At 36.4% G+C, this 16,626-nt stretch overlaps 1 protein-coding gene across 2 annotated transcripts in view; it reads left to right on the top strand.

Moving 5' to 3' along the window:
- The window catches only part of tecpr2 (tectonin beta-propeller repeat containing 2), an 85,154-nt gene extending 68,528 nt beyond the window's left edge, over positions 1-16,626 (top strand). For both annotated transcript variants that reach the window (XM_039741362.1, XM_039741361.1), the window contains exons 17-20: positions 5,039-5,187; positions 5,476-5,617; positions 11,697-11,846; positions 15,256-16,626. In XM_039741362.1, the coding sequence (XP_039597296.1) occupies positions 5,039-5,187; positions 5,476-5,617; positions 11,697-11,846; positions 15,256-15,413 (599 nt within the window). In that variant the 3' untranslated portion in view covers positions 15,414-16,626. The remainder of the gene's footprint in view (positions 1-5,038; positions 5,188-5,475; positions 5,618-11,696; positions 11,847-15,255) is intronic.

Here is a 16,626-nt window from a genome sequence, read left to right on the forward strand (position 1 = left end):
TTAAAAAGTGTTTAACAATTGTGATGGAACACCATTTGGCTCTGGAGATATTTAACCTTGCCCACAGAGTTTAAAGCCTCCTTGAACTTCGTCAATGTGAGGGAAAAGTCCTACAAGGAGGAAGCTGCTTTAAAGAGCCAAAAGAGGTCACACTGTTCTAGGAAGGAATAAAATTGAGAGGGGCTGGAATTTGGTGAAAATTACAATAGACTTTTGTAAAAAAAAAATATGTATATATTAATTATAGTAGATAAAGTAGGAGGGGGCCATGGTTTTGTTTTGAAGGCCAAAATAGTGGTGAAAGAGCAACATCTCTGAAGTGCCAATAATTTTCTGGGTTTAGCACAGGACACATAATGCCACACCTGTATATTTGGTGGATATCATAACATAGCCTTTAGTGCAGTAAGCAATTTAATTCCAATCTGGTTTGAATAAATGAGAATTCATCCTGCGTCCACTAAACTAAGTGGCACTATAAAGATAAGTGTGTCTTGAATGTAGTTCAGAGTTAATTTGTTTACACTAAGCCAGACTGCTAGCAATATTTTTTTTATGAAGTCTAATATTCTTCCTTTACCAGCCAGCCAAACATTGCAAACGCTAAAGGTAACAGAAATAAATTCATTCCGTTTGTAGGAGAGTTTATTGCAGCATTTTGCAAACGAGGATAATTGAAGTTCTAAAAGGCTGTGTAGGAGATGAATGACAGAAGATTAGGATGAGTATGGCCAGTGAATTTGCTCACTATCAAAGTCAGGTATTGGGAAATGCACCCAATATTATGAGTGATTGGGGAGACGAAAATAATTTTCTTTTCATTAGATGATGAGAGTCAAATATGAAACAAATTTTACATGAGCAAGGAGAATGTTGGGGTACATTGTAAAAAATGAATGGGGGATTTATCTAAGAGTCGGTTTGTGTGTGAATATGAATTAGTGCAAAGAATGATTTCAAAATCTTTGAAATTTTAAAATTTGGTTAAATTGATTGGGGTGGAATGAGAACTAGTATGGAGTTGGAGAGTAAATTGAGTACAGTCCAAAGACTATTTTGGCCTTTAAGAATTACAGTTTAAAGTATGTAATCTCTGACATATTTCAGTCACCAGGGCTAAATCACACAGTTTGGAAACCTAGATAGCCACAGTTATTTAAAAAATGTTCTAGGTTTCCATTCTCCACATTTTCTTTATAATAAAAACATTAATGTTTTAATTTAGGAGTCAGATTTGCAGCTTGGCATTCCAGTGTCTGAATCTGATTGTAATGTCAGCTCGTGGTCTTGAGTTCCCCAAAGTTCTTCATGATGTTCTTTTGGTCTTTGATCATGGTGATATCACAGTGAAGTTCTTACTTTTACATCTTCTGGTCCACCACAAATGTTCTGTATATTCTCACAGAACAGGTTAATCTTATGATGGAGAGTTTTCTTCACTAGGCCATGAACTTCAGAATAGCATCTTCTTCCAGAGTTGTGTGTTCCCATTTTGAGGTTTTGTTTCATAACTAAAATGAGAAATCTTAAACCTTTTTGTCACTGTTACTCTCAGATGTTCTAAACCACTACATCCCAAAGTCTCCATGTAAGGCTCATTTTGTACCTATTAAGTTATTTTTTCACTCTTGATGTTGTTTTAATTCGGTTGGTGAATCTTGTGTACCATAGTGGTACTGATTTTACCATGCAGTTCATCAGCTTTTGTTCTTGTTCTGTTCCTATAGCTCATCAATCCATTTTGTACATTTTTGGCTCTTACAGAGTTTTATTTCTCTTGCTGTGTATTTCATTTTGCTGTCTAGTTGCTTTCAGCTATACAATAAATGTTCACTATTCGTGGATTCAGTTCACACAGATTCACTTACTGTATCTGCTATTACAAAGGTGTGGCCCATTTTGTGACACACACAGTCAAACTGTGCTGTAGCAAAAAAAAAATTCTGAGGGACTCATTGCACAGTTGCAAAATGTGAGATTGAGCCATAACCAGTCTGTCATTCCCTTAAATGTCTGGAACTGCATGCTTGCTACACTGGATAGATCAGCATGTGTCATCTCGGCACAGAGTGGAGTGGGAAAGCTGTTTAACTGCATTCATGATTGGGACCTGTGCTTGCAATTGTTTCCCATGAACATGGAATTCCCAGTAAGTGTGGGCTTTAAGTCCCTCGCTGTTTGTACACACCACCACCCATCACTACCACTGATTAGATGTTCAGTGAGGTCCTCAGATTTGCTTAGTTGTGGTTGCTCATAGCATCTGGTGAAGATCCTAGAAGTTGATTGAACTTGACCAAAAAGGAAGTAAAAGTCATAGCAAGGTTTTTGTAGGTGAATATTACCAAGCATCAAGGGACGACAACATCCAACTCCGTCTCCCAAAATGTCGTCCCACCAGACTCCAACCCCAGTTTTCCTATAAGATCAATGCTTCACTATCTGCGGTTTCTGTATCCACAGGGTTTTCGAGGAAAGTAACCTCCAGGTGATAACAAGAATTGACCAATTTATTTTGATGGATTTGCCCTGTGGACAATACTATATATAATAAGATTTGAATTTTATTTGGAGATGGTGTAAGTTGATGAACATGCTTGGTTGATACTGGTTTGTGTTTTTTATTCTTTTTGTATAGCATGTTCTTTTATGTATTTTTCAGATTGTGAAATGTTTTTTGAAAGGCTGCACCTTTTGAGCTACGCAGGGTTAAAGCTGAAAGTTCATATATTATTCATATTTCACTTGTGAAACACTTTTAATAATGTACTTTCACTTTCTGTTATAAATATTTCTGTCCTTGAGTAATCAAATCTTAGATATGACATTACAAGTTTATTTGTTGAGTGTGTGAATCAAACCTACTTGTAAAAAGAAAAAAAAAAAACAAACATAGGCAGAATAAGTGAGGGTTTGCTTAAAGTCAACAAAGTGCATTTGATATTAAAACATTTAGTCATTAGAATGATTTAGACACTTTATTACAAGACAAATATTGATATGTTTGGGCTTGTCTTTTTCTCATTTATTTAAAGTTACTGTTTGTTCATTTTTAAAAGGTAACAGATAACAGTGCAATACACAACCACACAAAAGGGAATGTAACTAGGATACTAAAGGGGCAACGCCTATCTTCTTGCAAATGCAGATATTACACCTATGATCGTGCCAGTGCAGACTCCGTACCCTAGAGGCATTTCAGTACAGTTTAAAACATAAAAATAAAAAAGAAGATAGATACATAATATTTTGGCTTTATACAGAGAGAGAGGATGGTTGGGAGCACAGAAAAAAATTAGAGACACAAAATTTTAATGTCTAGCTGCTGTAAAATTATTTTTTTGTCTTTTTCCAGGTAGGAATAATAAATAACCTTTGCTTATTTTTTTCCTTTTGTAGATTTTGCTAATGTAGCCCTTGATTAACTCCATCACGCTCATTCAGTCTAATTACTAACACAAGTCGGCATTTACAAATTGCGTATCTTAAACTCAATCACCTCCATTATCAACATATAATAAAGTGGCCTTAAAAGCTAATTTTGCAATGACTTTTACATTAGTTAATTTTTATTTTTTGTATTTTTCTCACTGTTCTATATTTTACCTTTTCCTTTGATAGCCAAAAATAACACATTTGTAACATTATATTTGAAAGCATTTTGCATAAAACACTTGCATAAGATAATTCCATTTTTATCTAATGATAGACTAATTAATCTTACCCCTCAAATCTCATTGAAATACCCAATTGACAAATGCAATGAGTTTGTAACTTTTTTGGGGATGAAATTTACTGCCATAAAAAAAAACCTAAAGTAAGTTCTCGTCCTCAAAGAATTACTCCTCCCATCACGTAATGACTTTCAGACAGTGATTTTAACGTGATGTTCTTAAAATCTTAAGATTGCTGTCTTGATCGCCATCCATCCATCCATTATCCAACCCGCTATATCCTAACTACAGGATCACAGGGGTCTGCTGGAGCCAATCCCAGCCAACACGGGGCGCAAGGCAGGAAACAAACCCCGGGCAGGGTGCCAGCCCACCGCAGGTCTTGATCTTTTACTTACTAATTTTTTTAAACAGGTCATGAACTCCCTTTTCATTCATTGACTTGAGTATTGTCAGCCATTTGTTATATCATGGAAATTTGCTCCTGGTCTCAAAATTTCTATAGTCAAGCCTCTGCTGGCCCCTTTTAACTCTGACATTATAGATTTCTAACTTTCCATTTCTTGTCTAAGTAAATGAAAAGACAGTGTCCATTCAGATAAATCGAATGATAGGCAAACTGTGGACCATGGGCCAGGACCAGCCTGTGGCATGGGTGCAACTAGCCCGCAGGCTAATATTTCGGCTCTCATGAGATGTCCTTAACAAGATGATGCTGCTTTTGGCTGGTATAAGCATACTTGCCATGTAGTGTCATGCAAAATTTTATTAAATATAGCAAACTTTTACCATATGTGGTAAAGGAGAAATGAAGAACCCTGTAAAGAAGACTCTGCCCATTGGAAGCTCTGCTCCAAAAAAAGCAGTGTGGATTACCTCCAGGCTGTGGAATAGCAGACCTGCTCTTTACCCTCATGAAGATCCTGAAAGGGGCATAGGAGTACGCCCAGTCAGTCCACAAATGTTAAGTACAGTAAATTTATCACCCAAAATAATCCTAATAGAAGGTGTTTGTTTGGCTTTCGGGCCTATTATAGCACTGAATCAGCATATCTCAAAGTTATAAATGATCTGATAGTTCATAGAGGCTTGGGTAACCTGACTTTCCTAGTGCTCTCAGATCTTGGTGGTGTCTTTGACACAGTTTTATGTAAGATGTATTTGATCGACTGCATCACGTCTTACATTGGCCGGTTCTTGAACTGATGTTGTTACTACTCAATGCACTGAGTACTAATTTTTCCAAACATCCAACTCATACACACGAGAGGAAAAAATGAGCAACGACTACAAATTAAAAATAGAAATGTGTGTGTGTGTGTTTAAGGTGTCCTCATAGGTTTTGTGTTTTGCTTGCATTTTAGGGAGAATTAAGCTGGTGAGCTTGTCATGTGGGAGTCAAAATGTGTGGGCCTGTGATGTCAATGGAATGGTATATTTCAGAGTGGGAACACAGCCACTTAATCCCAGTATGATGTTGCCTGCATGGATTTGCATTGAGCCTCCTGAGCAGGTATGCATTTCTTTTGTATCTACATAATTGTTTTTATATCAAGTGGCAAATTTACAATGACTTTAATGAGCATTGGTTTTGTACTGAAAAACTATATTGTGACCTTTACAGAAAATGCTAGATAAAGGATTCAAACTCTACTAATCATTTTTGGAGGTGTGGATTGTTATTACTCTGAAGTCTATGCTTAATGACAGTGGTTTAACACTTCTCCAGTCTGAGTTTTGTGTATTGTTATGTTATATTGGCAGCAATATTTTTTAATTAATTGAATAATCTTATCCATAGCCAGTTGGTGTGCACCTTATAAAAATTTACACTAGTCCAAATGACAAAATGCTCTGGGTAATCGACAACCGTGGAAATGTTCATGTACGAACTGGAATCACAGAAGAAATGCCCGTTGGCACCAACTGGGAACATGTTCCAGGTATGAAAATTTAGATAAGATTCTTATTTATTATATATTTATCGTTTGTACATTTCTACCTTCCCCCGTCTCTCTCTTTTGTTTGTGTTATTTATTTGGGATGGTTTCTCAAGCATTTGTAGTGTTTATTACTTCGACTTCTAATTCTAAATTATCAATTCTACCTTATTCGTCTTAAGAATTCTTTTGCATCCATCCATCCATCTATTTACCCTGCTTAGATTAATAAAGGGCCAAAGCCTATCCCAACAAAATTGGGTGTTAACCAGGAACCAATCCTGAGCAGAATGCCAGATTAGAATGCAGAATACACACACCTACCTATAGTCACCTTTAGTGGGCCTGGCTAGCATACTCAGTCATCCTTATATGCACATCTGTGATATCTGGTGGTGTGTGTGTGTTGGGGGACGGTGATCTGCAGAACCCAAGGAAAAACCATGAAGATACTGGAAATGTTTGCATAGCCCTGTTTAGGGCAACATTAGCATTACCCTCTTTCATGTGGTCAGTCAAGCTTTCATTTTAAGCAAAGGCCTGCAATCTAGGATTTGTGCTGTACCCTTCACACCAACCCCCACCTCAGCCATAACGGGTTCTTTAAAAAAAGGAAGCAAGAGTTCCTCTCTCCTCCTTTCTACTTCTAACATATTTGAATGTCAGCACCCAAATTTCCTATCATTGCCCCAGTTGCTTCACGCCTTTGACAGGAGTAAAACTTTGAACTAGGTATTAAAAATAGCCACAATGCAAAAACAGCAATATGAATCAGCATGTTTTTCTTTGTTCTACCTGAATATCAAAAACCCATACTTTGTTGCATGCGCTGTCACTGGCATTTGAAACAAGTGCCCTTCTTTTTGTTATTTCTGATGACTACGCTGCAATTAGGATGTTAGCATGAATGAAGAGAACAGTTGTCGACAAATCATTACAGACCCATTATTCCAACCCCTTTTGTTTCTTGTCAAGTTAAATGTAATGGCTGTGTTTGTAATTATTATAATCATTTTGAAGTAGCACTCTGCTTACTTGTTTTGCCTTCGACTGTTAAGATTACAAAGCTTGCTTTTTATAGCACCTCCAGATGGGCTCCTTGCCATGTGATAAAATTCATCTCTGTCTACAGCTCTTTTACCTCATATTTAAACTGCTATTTTAAAATTGCTTTAAAGTATAAGGAAATTGAAAATTAATGCAAAGCTTTTGTGTGCATAATATCAGGCAGGAAACTAAGTTTACTAGGCATACCAGAAGTTCATTTTGTCCACTGTTATTTACAGGTTTCCCGGGGAGCCACAGTATGATTTATTGATATATATATATATATATATATATATAAGTAATTCTTTTGCAGCCCTACAAATTACAATAGGAGTAGGTTAAATAGTACAACCTCTCAAGTAAGTAATATGGCAGAGTAGTCAGTAGCAGTCCAAAATGTCCATTCATTCATCTATTTTCTAACCTTTTTATCCAGTTCAGGGTTGTGAGGAGTTTGAGGCTCTAGGTGAAAACTAGACCTGGATAGGATGCTTGTCTGTCACAAAGTATAATTATGCACACATGTATATTTGCTCAGAATTTTGGAGAAATGAAAGAGGAAATCAGAAATGCTAAGTTTGAAAAGACAGTCTTTAAAATACACCGTTCCATCAACATACCTGTGAGGTAGTTCAATTGTGACCAAAGTGCTTAATATGCACTAGCTGTATTACTATGTGAAAAACACACATGAAAGAGTTCAGTCCATATGGTTAGCATCAAATATACCTCAATTAATGCTCAATAATATCTATTAAAGGATGGACGCAATTGCAAATAATTTTACTCCCAAGTGTTGCTCATTTTTTGATTTTATAGTTTCCAAATTAACTTCTTATATTCGGCAATCTTTTCTTGGTGAGCACCATACTTTTACCTAATAATTCTTCCAAAACAAGCCAAAGTAAACCAGGCATGCAGGTAAAAAAACAAAACAAAAATATTTAGGTGTGTGAGATTGGTGGGTAGCTAATTGTGTGAACAGGGCTATAAAATGTGTAGTGTGTTCTTTTTGCTTCATGAACTCACAGGCAGGCAGTGTTGGATAGTGGTTAGGGCTTTGAACTTAGGGTTTGAAGCTTGAAGTCCAGAGGCTGTGGGTTAAAGTACTGCTTCTGACACAGTGTAACCATGAGCAAGTCACTTCACCTGCCTGTACTCCAACAAAAAAAATAAATATGTAACCAATTTTGTCTCAAAGTTGCCTTGGATAAAGGAGTCAGTACTTTATTTGTCTCTGGGGGAAATTACTTTTTATAGAAGCTCAATTAAAAAAAAATTGAGTAATATTACGTCAAACAATAAACACCCTCTCAAATACAGACTGGAATGACTAAAATGAACGAAAACTAAAAAGAAAGACAATTTATGACTTGGCATAAGGGAAAAGGAGCAGCCACAGTCAGAGTGAAGCTTGATGCAGGTATATTGCTGTTTTTATAAAGGAACCCCAGTCAGCTTTCTAGACGCATTTCTGCAGAGTCATTCTTTGGCTGAAAGTACTTAATGCTAGTGTGTCAGAGAGAGGATGTGCAGCATTATTCACAATTGCACTCGGTTTTGTCTTCATTCTATCCTCCACTACTTCCTCCAGGAGGTCGAGATTTCTTCCTATAACTGAGCCTGTATTTTTAATTAACTTGTTAAATCAGTAGCCCTCTCTTGAGGCGATGTTTCCAGCCCAGTATACCACAGCATAAAAAGTCACACTGGCCATCATAAAGTTGTAGAACATTCTTATAAGATGGGGGGTGTTGGAACAATCTGCTCTGCCATATACGTCCTCTGTGTTACAAGGTCAGTCCAGTCTGTAATTAATGTTGACCGCAAAGTACTTGTAGCAGTGTACCACCTCCATATCCCCTTCCAGAGTTAGTGCTTTAGGCATAGATGCTCTTTAGCAAGGCAAAAGTCAAAAAAATGTTCCTAATGTTGTGTTGAAAGTAATTCTCTTTGTACCAAAAAACGTTCACCACCTGACTCCTACTGTCTGTCTCAACCTCCTTGTCAGTACACTCTGTTAGTGCAGGATCATCAGAGAATTTCTACACGAGACATGACGTGCTGTTGTATTTAATAGTACAAGATGTACAGGCTGAAGAGAAAGGGACTTTCACTTGTGTCACTCCAATGCTGTTCACACTGTTCTTAAGCCTCATAAATTGCAGTCTGCCAGACAGATGGTCCTTTATCCAAGACACCATAGGTTCTCCCACCTGCTTATCCCTGAACTTAGACCTTAACAGGTTATATTGTAGACTAACATAAGGTTATATTTGTTTTAGTAGAAAGTCACAAGTAAATTTGAACTAGTGCTATATAGCTTAAAGCATCAGTAATTTAATTAGAAAACAGTTCCTTGCTCAAGATAAAGTTATGAATAAAATGTACAATGTCCATATTTAAAACAAGTGTTGAGTTTCTAAAAATACAATATACAGTAATATGAATTTGATTTGCTTATAATTTATATTTTTGCATCTAATGTATGGAATAAAGTATATGCACTATTAAACTATAAAATATTATATTACTTATATGCATCAATGTTTTGAAATATGTAAATGCCTGCTTTCTTTCACAATGCTCCGTTTGTTTCTCCCAAAGTCCCTTCCATGAAATAATACATTTCCCAAGCCTTACCGTGTATCAGCTAAAGTTCTGCTTTGTTATTTTAATAACCATTTACCGACAGGTGAAAAGATTCTCTGCATTCAGTTACCATAACATGTTCTTACCATTAATATCCAGTTATACCTGCCATTTAAATGACCATAAATGAGTCTGAATGACGAAACTTTGAGTATGGTCCAATTCATTTCAACAAAATGTGCTTTGCTAATTTATATTGCTGAGTTACAATCCATAAAACATTAGAGAAATAATTAAATCACTGAAAAAGAAGTTAATAAATAAAAAGTACCTCTATTGTTTTTAACAAAACTTTAGGAAATCTGCTGTTACATAGAAAGCTTTTTTCTGCCTACTTCATTTTCTTGAATCCTCTGTTAGCTGCTATATACAGTGGTGTGAAAAACTATTTGCCCCCTTCCTGATTTCTTATTCTTTTGCATGTTTGTCACACAAAATGTTTCTGATCATCAAACACATTTAACCATTAGTCAAATATAACACAAGTAAACACAAAATGCAGTTTTTAAATGATGGTTTTTATTATTTAGGGAGAAAAAATCCAAACCTACATGGCCCTGTGTGAAAAAGTAATTGCCCCCTGAACCTAATAACTGGTTGGGCCACCCTTAGCAGCAATAACTGCAATCAAGCGTTTGCAATAACTTGCAATGAGTCTTTACAGCGCTCTGGGGAATTTTGGCCCACTCATCTTTGCAGAATTGTTGTAATTCAGCTTTATTTGAGGGTTTTCTAGCATGAACCACCTTTTTAATTGGATTCAGGTCTAGACTCTGACTAGGCCACTTCAAAGTCTTCATTTTGTTTTCTTCAGCCATTCCAAGGTGGATTTGCTGGCGTGTTTTGGGTCATTGTCCTTTGCAGCACCCAAGATCGCTTCAGCTTGAGTTGACGAACAGATGGCCGGACATTCTCCTTCAGGATTTTTTGGTAGACAGTAGAATTCATGGTTCCATCTATCACAGCAAGCCTTCCAGGTCCTGAAGCAGCAAAACAACCCCAGACCATCACACTACTACCACCATATTTTACTGTTGGTATGATGTTCTTTTTCTGAAATGCTGTGTTCCTTTTACGCCAGATGTAACGGGACATTTGCCTTCCAAAAAGTTCAACTTTTGTCTCATCAGTCCACAAGATATTTCCCCAAAAGTCTTGGCAATCATTGAGATGTTTCTTAGCAAAATTGAGACGAGTCTTAATGTTCTTTTTGCTTAACAGTGGTTTGCGACTTGGAAATCTGCCATGCAGGCCGTTTTTGCCCAGTCTCTTTCTTATGGTGGAGTCGTGAACACTGACCTTAATTGAGGCAAGTGAGGCCTGCAGTTCTTTAGACGTTGTCCTGGGGTCTTTTGTGACCTCTCGGATGAGTCGTCTCTGCGCTCTTGGGGTAATTTTGGTCAGCCGGCCACTCCTGGGAAGGTTCACCACTGTTCCATGTTTTTGCCATTTGTGGATAATGGCTCTCACTGTGGTTCGCTGGAGTCCCAAAGCTTTAGAAATGGCTTTATAACCTTTACCAGACTGATAGATCTCAATTACTTCTGTTCTCATTTGTTCCTGAATTTCTTTGGATCTTGGCATGATGTCTAGCTTTTGAGGTGCTTTTGGTCTACTTCTCTGTGTCAGGTAGCTCCTATTTAAGTGATTTCTTGATTGAAACAGGTGTGGCAGTAATCAGGCCTGGGGGTGGCTACGGAAATTGAACTCAGGTGTGATACACCACAGTTAGGTTATTTTTTAACAAAGGGGCAATTACTTTTTCACACAGGGCCATGTAGGTTTGGATTTTTTCTCCCTAAATAATAAAACCATCATTTAAAAACTGCATTTTGTGTTTACTTGTGTTATATTTGACTAATGGTTAAATGTGTTTGATGATCAGAAACATTTTGTGTGACAAACATGCAAAAGAATAAGAAATCAGGAAGGGGGCAAATAGTTTTTCACACCACTGTAATTAAGATTGATTAATTTTAATAGAAGGAGTTGAGATCAGAATATAACAAGTGTATTAATAGTATATTATATTGCTTTGAAAATATATCTTTTTATGTTTTCTAAGTTTGCAATTTTATTGTGCAACCCTTCAAAACACAATCTGAAGCTTTGTGCATTGCCCATATGTTTCTTATATCTACCATTGCATTATGTTTTTCATACATACTATTACAAAACATTTTTGTGTCCGAAAATTAATCATATATGCTTTTAAAATGTCATTACTTTTCCATTTTACTTTATACACTATTGAATTTTCTTGTGAATTTTTGTTTTGGTGTATTGCGGAAATATTTTACTAAAGCTCCGTCTCTGGTTGCATTGTCCCGTTTAATTTCAAAGCACTTATACATAATATTGGCCATGTTTATGTCATATTTAGGTCTGCAGGCCAGTCACCTTGCAGTGAGTAGGAGAACAGTTTGGGTATGCTGTCCTAATGGAGACCTCGCTCGTAGATATGGCATTACAGATAAAAATCCAGCAGGAGATTACTGGAAGAAAATTCCTGGATGTGTGACTTGTTTAACAGGTATGAAAACTTAGAATAGTGGCCGATTTTATATGTGTTGAGTTATAGCCAAACCTTTTGTGCCCTTTTTAATATTTTGTCATTTTTAACATCAGGTAATGTTTGTTTTTAGCCCGATTTGCAATGATGATTCATGATTCAGTTTACTTCAGCTGTTTGTGTGCAATGTAAAGAAATATGGACACAGTTACACTAAACACATGATTTGTAAGTCATGTTAAAATAAGTACATACTAAATGGAAAAATGTGATACTTGCTTCCTTTTTTATACATGGCTGCCTGTGTTTTCTTTGACTACTTTATTTCCATTCTATATCTAAAGATGTACATTCCAGTTTACTTAGTGCCATTACTTTGACCCATTATGATTTGTTAAGAATTCTAATTGAGCTGTGGAGGTCAACAACAGGTGTAAAACAAAAATACCAAGGGTTAAAAGTAATAGAACAAAGTAAATTGAAAATTTAGGGAAGAACTTTCAAAGCTAGTAAAGCAAGGTACTTAAGTTGCTGAACAGTGCACGTTACTGTATGATTAAGTAGTGACAGTACAAACACATTGATTTGCAGGAACCATAAAATCTGTAAATGAAAAACTCCAAGAGAACATATGTGTCACCAGTCTGGATCTGAATATGGTAACAGAATGAGCTTCACAAATAAACATAAGAATTAAGTTCCAGAGAGGAAGAGCCACAAAGCTGAATGAACATTTTTCTAATGATTGTATGTTGAGATAATTGAACAGTACGTAGACTAGCTCAAAAGAACTCTGATGCCTGACAGGTTTATATGGTGTAGGAACATAAGTCCGTACCAGGGCTCTAAAGAAAATCTGATATTTGACAGAAAGCCAGTGCCAACAACCCAAGTGAAGGCTAATGTAGTCACAACAATGCTTGGGTTATTTTTCTGACAGATACATTGTTGGAGGAAGACCATTAAACGAAAATTACATTAGCCCTGCTGTTGAGCGATTAAAGCAAGATAATTTACTTCATCATGTGAGCTAGAAAAGTAGGATTAGACTCTGGAAATGTTTCATAGATGATAAAAATTAGAGTTTTCATTGCAACAGATGTGGATTTTGGGAGTCCTCAAGCTGTCAAGTATGTCTCCAGACTTGTCACAGTGGAAGATGGAATAATTTTGTAAGAGTTAGTTTATTGTGAAGGAACCGACCTTCTTAACTTGTTCTGGTGATTTAACAAGATGGAATAAGTTTAATTTGTTTTGGGTTTGAGCAGATTTGTAGAGGCAGTGATGTTTATAAGACTAGTAGTCAGCTCTTCCTTGTCAGATATGCATCCAGGAGAGACCTTTAGGTAAAGCTAAACATGACTTAATTACCCAGTAGCAGCATGGTAGTATAAAAAGTGATCCACATAAGCTCTATGAACACAGGAGAAAGGCTGTAGGGAGCAGGATTCTCAATTGCTTGCAACCATACAGATAAAATGTCACCCAGTTAGTCTAATGTTTCCCAGGTCGCTGTCGTGGTCAACAGTATCAAATGTAGCTAAGGTGATGATACTGATGATGGTATCTTCTTGCAAAATAGAAAATTTTAAAATTCTTTTGCTGTGGTCACTTAAACCATATCTGAACTAGGTGGCTGGATATCAAGTCCTTGACATGTTTTATCAAATACCAGGATGTGATATTGGAACAGCAGAGCTATTAGCAACCCTAGATGAGCTTGATGGATTAAATGATCTCACCTCGTTTTGTTAAATTTCTTCTTGTGTTTGAGATTTGAGGATGGTACCTATGTAATGGTGCTACCTACTTTTGAAGATGCTAGCAATAAATTATTGTTATCATTTAGATTGCTTATTTATTCAAAGCACTCCTCACTTGGCCTATTATTTAATGTTAGTTAGTGGTAGCAAGTTACCTAACATCTGTTAATCTCTTAGCCTAGATCAGTTATGAGATATATACAAGTCCTGTTTATAAAAAAAAAATGTAAAAATCTGCAGATACCACTCACCAACTTACAGATTTTAATAATTTTGCATCTACTTCGTAATACCTAATACCTAGTAATGCAGCCTATAAATCACAGTGTAAAAGTTTGTATGTGTTATTTGTCTGTCTTACTGTGGTTCATTCAAACAGTCACCCACAGGGGTTAATCTGCAGTGATGTGGTTTATGATCGAAACGTTTATGTGTACATACTGTCATCATTGCTTGAATAATTAACGTGCTTCCTGCAGAGATTGATAATAGCTTTGTATTGCTAGTGAATGAAGCACTGTAAACTGAATCCAAGTCTGTGTGTGTGTAAGTGAAATACAATGTTTTCCTTTTTTGTTTCTAAGTGCATGTATCATCTTACAAGACAATGAAAATTATATTGTGAAAGCCTACAGTGCAGGATTAAACTGAGACTTGAAACACTGCAAGCCTATTCTGAAGCACTGATGGCATCTTGTCTGCAGACAACATTTCATTGTTCTGTGTTATATACTGTATGACAAAGAATTGGAACTTGAACAAAGCTGACTACCAGTGTTAAAATGTTTTTATTCTTTAGCTCCGCTGGTTTGTTTATTTTCACCTACAGCCTTCCCACACGCATCTGCAGCATGAAGCATTGTTTGATCCCAAGTTAGAGGTGAAGCCACTGTGTACCTAATAATTGCGCTCACTCTTGGTTACTACCATGTTTGGCATGGTAATGATAACTCAACAGTCAATTTTCCTCCTCACTACTAACAAAAAAAAAAAAACCTTTAAAAATGGTCAGGTTGTATATCCTTTTGATAAACTCTAAACATTGGAAAGACATCAGGCCACATATGGTATTGTTGATGAGGGTTTCAAAATAAAGTGAATGTGGCTCTGCGAAGTCTGTCTTCTGAATGCTTGCACTTGAAGCTGAAAGTGCCATGTATATATACTGCATGTCTGGTTTGCTGATTAGCTTTCTATTCAAGAATAGCATTGACTGTTGCATAATTTAAAAGTTATGTACTGTGTACAGTATTTTTCACAAACTACATTTTTGTCACTTAGCTAGGAAGCTGTCAGTAACTAACTGCTACAAACAGAGATTTGTTCCATGATTGTCCACATACCAGAACAATTTTTATGCTGGGTTCCATGTGTTTTCTATGAATGCTAATCTCCTGTAGTCTAGGGTTCTCACAACAGATGTTTTTGTAGTATTTCAGGGCAGTTTTAAGTTCCAAATGTTAACCTGTTTGTAACATTATGTCATAGGAAAATTTCAGTTCTGCCCTAAGCTTAGTTCTGCTCAACATCATATTTTCCAGGAGCCATGAAGTGCTACTTGCCTGCATGACGGCTAGCAAAAAGTAGCATGTATCTTAAGAATGATTTCTCATTTCTGAAAGGAATCAGTGGAGCCTGATGTTCATCTTTCTGCCTTGCTCTTACAGTGACACCCCTGGATGAGCTTTGGGCAGTTAGTCAGAATGGTTGTTTGATTCAGCGCCTCACTAAAACCTTTCGTCAGGACAACTCAAGCATAAAACCTGGTGCAGGCGTCATGGCAGCCCACTCTGAAGACCTTGAGGATGAATGGGAAGTAATTTGACAGTTGCCTGTTCGACTAACATCAGCTGATTGGCCTGTTGTTTTGTGTATTTAACAGTCAGCTACCTGGTTTGTTTTGGTGGTATGAATTATTGTTTATGGGCCTCTGTGTGTCTTAAACTGAGGGATTATTAAGGTAAAATTTGTGTTCCTTTTTAAGTTGCATATTCAGGAATGTCTAGGGAGCTTAATTTTTGAGACCAATGAATTACCTTGTTCATTCCAAATACTGTAGAGATCTAATAGGTCAGTCATGCAAAACTACCAAGATGATTACTTGTTTGTTTTTTTGGGGCGGTTGTTAAGTCTCAGTGTTGCATGTGACTATTCACCATGGTCATGTGTATACAGGTTATGAAAGGAGAATTTTTTTATTTTTTTTTTATTTTGGACTATTCTGTTCTCAACATGCAAGTATTTTTTGGTATAAGAATATGAATTATAAATATCTGTGCACTGCAGCTGTATTAAACATTTAGCTGCAGTTCCCCACTCAGGCCTTTCTTCAGCCATTACACTCTTATTACACTTGTGCTTTATATACTTGATGTCCATGTAATGCCTTTTTCCTTTAAATTATCGTTATTCTGCTGCAGCTCGTGAGTGGGCTGCCTACTTTATGCTTCCTAGAAGTTGCTTTATTTTTTAGAGCATTGCATAGCAAGGGATGTTAGGGTTCAATACCTGAGCAAATATTGTTCAAAATGTTATAGAAAAAGATCTTTTTTTTCTTATCATGGATTCATTACTTTCACAAATCAAAGATGGTATAAAATACTTAACATTATATTTACTTAAAGCAAATATACGGAATGTACATAAGGAGATAGAAGAGATGGTTCCCTAAATATGAAGGACCGTCTGACAAGGACAGGTTCAAGACTAATATACCTAAACTGTACATAGTATAATGAAAAGTGATTTGTAAAATTAATGTACAGCTTATGCTTGAGATTTGTAGTCTGTGTTTTCTGGAAATGTAATGTTAACCTTTGGAAAAATTAGATTCCTGCAGTGCACAACTGGGTGGATGATTGGACAGTTGGAATAAATCTGAACTATTCAAGGTTGACTCAGTGCAGGTACTTGCTTTTTAAGCTGTATTTGTTACGCACCATTTTCGGGAGATAAAAACCATTATTAAAGGAGACATGGATCATAGAAATGGTTTATTACGGTTTTCAGAAGGGAAAGAGGCGGGTGATTTTTTTTTT

This window comes from Polypterus senegalus, chromosome 18 (genome assembly GCF_016835505.1).
Source record: "Polypterus senegalus isolate Bchr_013 chromosome 18, ASM1683550v1, whole genome shotgun sequence".
Lineage (NCBI taxonomy): Eukaryota > Metazoa > Chordata > Cladistia > Polypteriformes > Polypteridae > Polypterus > Polypterus senegalus.